Source organism: Micropterus dolomieu, linkage group LG09, assembly GCF_021292245.1.
Source record: "Micropterus dolomieu isolate WLL.071019.BEF.003 ecotype Adirondacks linkage group LG09, ASM2129224v1, whole genome shotgun sequence".
NCBI lineage: Eukaryota > Metazoa > Chordata > Actinopteri > Centrarchiformes > Centrarchidae > Micropterus > Micropterus dolomieu.
Window position 1 is genome coordinate 28,835,352 of NC_060158.1, and position 7,654 is coordinate 28,843,005.

The following is a 7,654-nucleotide window of genomic DNA, read 5'->3' on the forward strand; positions in this document are numbered from 1 at the left end:
CACTATTCACTGCATCATCATTGCTGCGCCAGACAGAGGCCAGCAACAGAAAGTTTTATATTTTACAGTTTTCATATGGAATTTCATCACTAAATCCACTTCTGAGAAGTTTTGAGGTGAGAAATCAACTGTGTAGATTTCGAATATTGACAGTTTTATGAGAAGTGATGGCGGAACAAAAATGTGCTTGAATATTTTCAGAGTTGAGGAGCTCTACAAGTGGCTGCGGGGGAAGCCCGCGCCAACCCGTGGGAGGAGCGTGTGAGGCCGGCCAGCCGCCCGCTCACAGAGCCCTCTGCTCCCGTCATCACACAGACCGCTGCAGCAACAACGGCAGAGGAAAACACAGCTGGAAGCTTTTCATACCGCTTATCTGTCTTTACATTCTGAGGAATGTTGAAAAGTTTTAACTAAAAAAGAGAAAGCTGTGTGGATCGCTAGTGTGTGTGTCGCATTGAACATTACGTCGCGGCAGTTGTGTGTGGCGTCGCTATGACGACAGCTACGTTCTATCTCTGGGTACTGTCTGCAATGGAAAACAGAGCAGGGCCGAGTAGAGTCGAGTCTATCGATTTGCGTTATGGTAGCATTTTTCGGCAAGGCAGCAGAGATCGTCAGAACACCGATAACAGTTTAGTCCTGATGGTAAGATGTGGAACAATGATGTTGTGTGATTGTGGACTGGTAATAATTTATACCATCTGCTAGGTTACGGTCACAGTCTGAAGGGGCTTTGATTTGGATCACACTACCTTGTTTCTTACGACCCGCCCTTCTCTGCTTCTGATTGGCTAGTAGTCCTTATCAGGGAACTGCGCGTGTGCAACTCCCAACAAAGATTTTGTACAAGTAAGATGCATCACTCTGTAGCTCAAGAGCGGAGCGTACAACACAGGGTGAAAAGAGGAGCTGCAGCAATGTGCAGTATGAGAAAAACATGGTGTTTTGTGAAAATTAAACCATGTAAACCTGTTCTGGTACAACCCCTAATTAAGATTTTGAACCTGAAAATGAGCAGAATACCACCTCTTTAAAGTTGAAAAAAAGTAATAAATTCCAATACATTGCAATATGTTTAAAATCGCAATAATATCGTATCATAAGTATCGTGATAATATCATATGGTGGGGCATTTGGTGATTCCCACCCCTAAGTGCTGGGGTGTTAACTTCACAACTGGGCAGAAGGGCATGTGGTTTATTGCATGGCCAAGACAATTATAAGCATGTATTAACAACAAAACTCTTTAGAGACCTATCACTACCGTATGTTTCATTCTGAGGCACAGCACACTCACCCTCCAGCCATCCTAATGTATCATCCAACTTCAGGTCAACACGCCTGCCCTCACTGAGGTGCCGGGAGATGACTGGCCGATTCCCCCTGTAGTCTGCCACTGTTCCGGTATAAAGCTCTCCATCTGAAAAATATAAGAGCACTTAACCCAATACTCAAGAGAAACAGTGAGTATGCCAAAAAGTGAATATGCTATGTCCCTTTAACTTGAACAATTATTGATTCCCTATCACAAAAACATATTACATTAAAACAGGTAAGTGGTCCATTACAGGGCCAGGCTGATAGTAGGAAAGATCTGTATGACACCATGACACACAACATAAGCATTTGTTTGTCAGCGAAATCAATCTTCCATCAGCTTCCATCCAACGCTGCATTTTATTTTCATGACTCTTTTTTAAATCCAATTTAAACTGAATGACTCCGATTGCATTAATAAGTGTTTACTCACCTCAGCATGAATAGGTTGCCTGCTGAGTTGAGGCTTGCACCCACTACACATCTTAATAACAAGCGCAGCCATGAAGGTGTCAGACCTCAGTTTGAGTGAGTCCTATACTGCGCTGTGATTGGCCAATTGCGTGTTCAGGGCGTGGCTTAACAAAGGTTCAGTTTCTTGGCAACTATGTAACTTTGATTAACACCAAGCTGCTAATTTGCTCATACTTGAAAGATGTAGTCGCCTGCTGGGAATTGTGTTTTAAGTCAGGCCAAGAATAGTAGCACCCAATGATTGAATTCAACTTGCCTTAGCTAATAAATATTTTATTCAAACTGTGGCATCATTTCCTTACCTACGATGATAGCAGAGTTGCGTTGATAGGGGTCATAGGGGCAGCGACCTCTTCCTTCATCAGACTTAACACTCATCATAAACGTCTCTGAGTTCTGGACAGAAAAAAGGAAAATGTCAAGGTGGTATCGAACTAAATAAAGCCGAATGGAGAAATCAAATCACAACATCACATGCTCCCACAAACAATGTATTTAGCAACTATTTCTGTATTATGATAGTTCTGTATTAAGACAAGAACAAATGGTACAAAGTATGATCATCATAATCAAACCGGATTCATACAAAACAGACATTTAAAAACCAATACTACAACATGTCTGTCTGCATACAGTATGCAAAGAAGTATAGTGACGCATAGTTGAGTTGATGGGCCTTCTTTCCATGTCTGAGCTAAGTCTTCCATGAAGACCACTTCTGACCAGACTTCTTCAGATAGATAAGTGTTCACACAAAATATTGATTTGATTTAGATGTTTCTTCTGTTCACTCACTTTGCATTTTGTTAATTAATAATCTATAAATATATCTATTTTGAAGGAATTTATAGTAATAAGAGTATAACATGGTAACAGACACAAGCATTACTTTGGAAAGTAATTGTAAATAAGAAAAATGAAATACTTTGGTTGTTATATCAGTGCAGTTAAGTTACAGCTGTGTAAAGAAAAATTCCATTAGTTAAAGACCTTACAAGGTTCAGTGTGTAGGTGTTTAGTAGGATCTAATGGCTCACGGTGCATTCACATGCTCCTTGGACGGTCCCATTTCCCGAGTTGTGAAGTCTTTCTTCTGACTTCAGTGTGTGTTTGTGTGCTAAGTCAGAATAAGTCGGAATGTGGAATCAACATGGACGCCACTACAAAGATGTGTTGGATTAGCATTTTCAGAGCATATAAACAGCACACAGACATCTAGTTCACTGTACACGGACAGCAAAGTACAACCATATTACAAATTACATGTTTGCTAAATATGTATATGCAATATGTGATCAAAGTTCTGTATACTTCTTTATGTCCCATGTACACTTTATTTCTCTTTTTGCAATAAAGATTTAAGGAGGAAAAAAAGATTCTGTTTATTCCGACACCACATGAATGCACCACTCACCCCTCCCTTTCTAAATGCACAGGAGAAGCTGCGGTGGCCGACACGCTCTGTTGGCTCTTGTGCTAAATAATGTGTGTGATCCTCCATTTGTCCACATTTCACTTCTCTTCTTACTTCTAATAAACCAGTCGACTGCTAATGCTACTGTTTCTTCTTCTTCATCATCATACGTATTCAAAGTAGTAACAAAACTTTCTTCCTTTGTTTGGTCTTACAAAGCTTACAGATTTAGAAGACAACTACAGCACTATCCTCAACTGGATGGAGGCCTAAACCTTCCCAATTTTCAGTTTGATCTCAACCAGGGCAGGAATTTCATTGGTGCCGTGACGGCCGTGGCCACTGTGTCCGCTTAGTTTGGCCTTGTGCCCCTCAAATAATGATGTGCCCTGTGGCCAGTGACCTTAATGCCACGTCTGCACAATTCTCCATTTCCTCCTTTGCCCCTTTCCTGTCAATACGGTTTTATAGAGACACCAGTGTCTTTTGCTGATATTCTGAATTCTTATCAGGCAACATCAAGTAAAATGCTGTGCAGGTAGTGGGTTTGATTTAGATCCTGGTGTGAACCACTGAAAAAAAAAAGAACAGAAAAAAAAGAAGAAGAAGATTCCATATCTTAAAGACTTCCTATTCTGGATCCAAGCAAGCAAACAAAGAATATTCTTTTAATAAAAAAAGTTAGCCAATGAAAATAAAACCAAGTACCAAGCTTAGTGATTGTCCCCTAGTCCAGCCGGTGCTGCCACTGGCTGTCACTCAGGATGGACAGATATTTCCTGAGCGGACTACTGGCAGTGTGAGTGTGTGAGACGCATCGCGTGTACCAAACGCCACAATATGCTAACTTTACCACATGGCTTTCTGTTGTGCATTTTCCCTGTCTGCCAAAGTGGCAGATGGCCTGACTGATTTCACACCCCACTGCCAACAATTTACTCACATTTGGCGTGAGCCAGTTTCAGACCCTTAACTCCTTATAAAGGAATGACAAGAATATACTCTAGTAGAGACAGAATTAGGAAATTTGACCAGCTCCTCGGATAGATGTTTCAAATGTGGCACTCAGAGTGAGGTAGTCATACATGCCTTTGGGTATTGTGAGAAAACAGAAAGTCTTGGGAGAACATTCAGAGACGCATTTTAAGAACTTGTAAAGTTTCATTCTCACCAAAGATTGTTCTCTTTCAGGAAAATTATTTTGTTCCTCATCAGTTTATAAGAAGCATATAGTCAAAAAAGGAAGAAACCTACACTTCACATTACAAACATTAAGGAAATATTACTTGAGCAATGAAAGGACAATGTCGGAAAAATAAACAAAGAGGAAGTATTTCATATATAGGATATAAAGCTCAATTTATTAAGCTCTGTAGATTAAGTGGAGACACGTCTTTGTCTTGTCGTGTGTGTTTCATCTTTTTATATCCCGATGGTAAATAGCGACTAAAGCATACCCTGCTTTATCTTTGTCTATTTTCCTCTAAATGGGACCATAATCTCCTAAATGAGCGTCATGCTGTGTTGAAGACTTGAAACTAGCCACTGAGATCAAAAACACATTAGGAAAGTGTTTACTGAGGGAATAAATCAGTGAGCTCATTTTGCTATTAAGTCCAACGCAACTTGGACTTCTTGCAACCAGTGGAAGTTTGAGGCACTTCCTCATTGGCTTCACATTTCAGATCCAGGGGTTCCCGCTTGTGGTCAGGTTGGAATTAGGTTAAGGTTAGAGTTAAGGGGTGTGTGTGTGTACGTGTGTTCATTCAACTGTATGTGACTGTATGGTGCTTGTGGAAGAGCAACTCAAACAGGGTCAAATCATGACATTTGATTTCTTGAAGAAATGATTATAATGTAAAGTGTTGAAATATTGAATGTATTCAGAGCCTTACTCACTCAATACAAAAAATTAAAAGTACAGAAATAAACCTGTGTAAACAAACTTACAATGTAGGTGCAGCGTGGACTGAAGGCAAATGTACCACAGGCATAGATGTGGGTGGTATTCAAAAACTGCAGTACACGAATGAAATTGGGACAGTCAGCCTAGAAAAAACACACGAAGGATATCAAGTTAGATGCCACAGTAAAACCAGTGCAGCAAGCAGTATGTGCCTCAGTGTTGAATTTGGAAAGAAAAATGTTTTGATGCGTTTCTCTAGTTGGAAACAGGGCTCACACAACATACAGAGGGAAGAAGAGGAGGTCATGATTTCAAGTTCTTAGATCCACAACTCAAATTCTACGAAAAAAAGATTTCAAAAACACTAAAGACCAACCTTAATTGTTTCAAATTAATCAGGCACTACATACCCAGACAGCCAAGTTATTTATGTACTCTCTGATTTTATGACTCTCGTTTTTCTTATTGTTTGACAGCTTGGGCTCCAGCATCTACAGCCAGACACCTTACATCCTTATACAATCAGCCACTGATGAACAAGGAGCAGGGGGAATGGCATCTGTAAATCCCCCATCGTAGATCTAAATTTGCATCTGCCTATTAATTAACCCGCTGTCCTCTTGTCCACAACAAAGTCTCTGGCATCACTGCAAACCTGAGGCAAGGGCTTCCACGAGTTCACCAGGAACTCTCAAACAGCAAGTAAGTCTGTTTCACTCTGCCGCTGATTTCTCACATACTGCAGAACCGGGCTGGTTAAATTAACTGACATTATACTGGTCTGGCTGAGGAGCGCTGGAACGTGTGCAAACTTAAGCTAATACAGCTAGCAAATCTTGTTTTCGATGCCTAAAGTTAATGTGACTGTTCTAACCAAACAATCAGCTTTCTCCATAAAAGGCCTGTCAACTGTGGAACACATGAAACCAACTGAAATCACATTACTTCCAGATATAAAATCTTTTACAACAAAAGTGCTGGTTAAAAGCAAAACAGAGCTGTACCCATTTTTAACTAATTGTACTCTAAATCCCCAAGGTGAATTGTGGCATGTGAGTTTCATTGTATTTTCGCTCTGAATCAGAACTGTGTTGAATCCACATCGTCCCTATCAGACACAATTCAAATAAAGAACAGGACCTTTGGATTCAATGCTAATATTTACAGAGCAGAGATATCCAGTAGGCACAGGAACATCTCACTAAATACAACACACATCACTAAATATTCACATTAAATAAAAGACCAAAATGAACAGAAACGTCATTGTTGCTTCTGCTCATTAAAAGAAATATAAATGCTGACAGTCGTGTCTTGCTTGTTTGGTACCCCGAGTCAAGAGGAAACCTTTTTGAACTTTGGAGTTTAATCAGTTCACAGTACTTAAATACATCTATAAAAATCAACTACTTGCCATTTTTTTGCCTTTCATGGAACACTGTTCAAGGTCTTTCTCTGAAGGACTCCAGTCCAGCTGAAAGAAGAGAAGAGAGTCAAATTCATCAAAGCTGCTACAGTTATTGCAAAGGGGTCTATTCAGAATAGTTTGGCAGTTTGTCATTTAGTTCACTATAAACGTGCATGATTGTTTAACGCATGGTGTGCTGGAGTAACAGTCTGAAATTGTGCATTTTCTATTTATTAAATCGAGATTATAGAAACAGCTGTGAAACTGTTTGATATCCATCTTCTCACCTGACTTTGATTTTGGTAACAAAACAGACTTAAGTGTTATAAAACACAAACCATTACACTTCACAAACAGTGATGTGTAATGGCTAATTCAGACTACACAAATTTCAATGTCGGCTGATCGCTTTGCTGTTCAGACTACAACACTTGCTGTCTTGTAACGGGAGTCTTGAAGTCGCAGGCTTACGCACAGCCACTTGTAGAGTTATCTATGTTGAATAGAGTCTGCAGTGTCCTATTTTTATTCGAGTTTAACATCAGTGTGTATTGTGCAGAATGTACAAACTCATGACATCATCGAAAACCTTTTTACTGAGCTCTTCCTTCTCTTACAGTTTTCATACACAATTTGTGCTTTAGAATAAAAACTTGTCATCAAAAACAGGACGGTCATTTTACCGCCTCATGAACGACCACTTTAACTGCCAATGCAACAGCTTGCACCCATTACTTGTCAACAGATAAACTGGCAGTCAAACATTCCCATCATCTAGTTTAGCTGAGACTGGAACTGCTGTCACTGCTCACATACTGACATTTAAACAGCTTACAGTGCACACACACATGGACTACAGCACTTCCACTTCAACAGAAATTGCTTTCATCTCTTCCACATCTGATTTTGTTTTATTTCTTACACCTCACTTTGGGTGCTCACTTATCACGAGACAAGTAAACTGCTTTGAGCTCTTGTCCTTCAGCCGACAGTTCCGCTGCTTTCACCTCTCAAACTGCTTTCAGAGAGCGAGGGGTTGACTCCCATTGTTTTCACTGTAAACCGTAATTCTCAGCATAAGAGAGTACAACATTTCTGTCTCAACTTTTCAACACGATTTGGTTCCGTCCTCTGA

The 7,654-nt window shown here is 40.1% G+C and overlaps 1 protein-coding gene across 1 annotated transcript in view; it reads right to left on the reverse strand.

The window, feature by feature from the left end:
* Window positions 1-7,654, reverse strand: part of sema4ab (sema domain, immunoglobulin domain (Ig), transmembrane domain (TM) and short cytoplasmic domain, (semaphorin) 4Ab) — a 30,881-nt gene that overhangs the window by 18,261 nt on the left and 4,966 nt on the right. The window contains exons 4-7 of the mRNA XM_046059086.1: window positions 6,526-6,585; window positions 5,156-5,254; window positions 2,094-2,187; window positions 1,298-1,420 (exon numbers count right to left, since the gene is read on the reverse strand). Coding sequence (XP_045915042.1) covers window positions 1,298-1,420; window positions 2,094-2,187; window positions 5,156-5,254; window positions 6,526-6,585 — 376 coding nt within the window. The remainder of the gene's footprint in view (window positions 1-1,297; window positions 1,421-2,093; window positions 2,188-5,155; window positions 5,255-6,525; window positions 6,586-7,654) is intronic.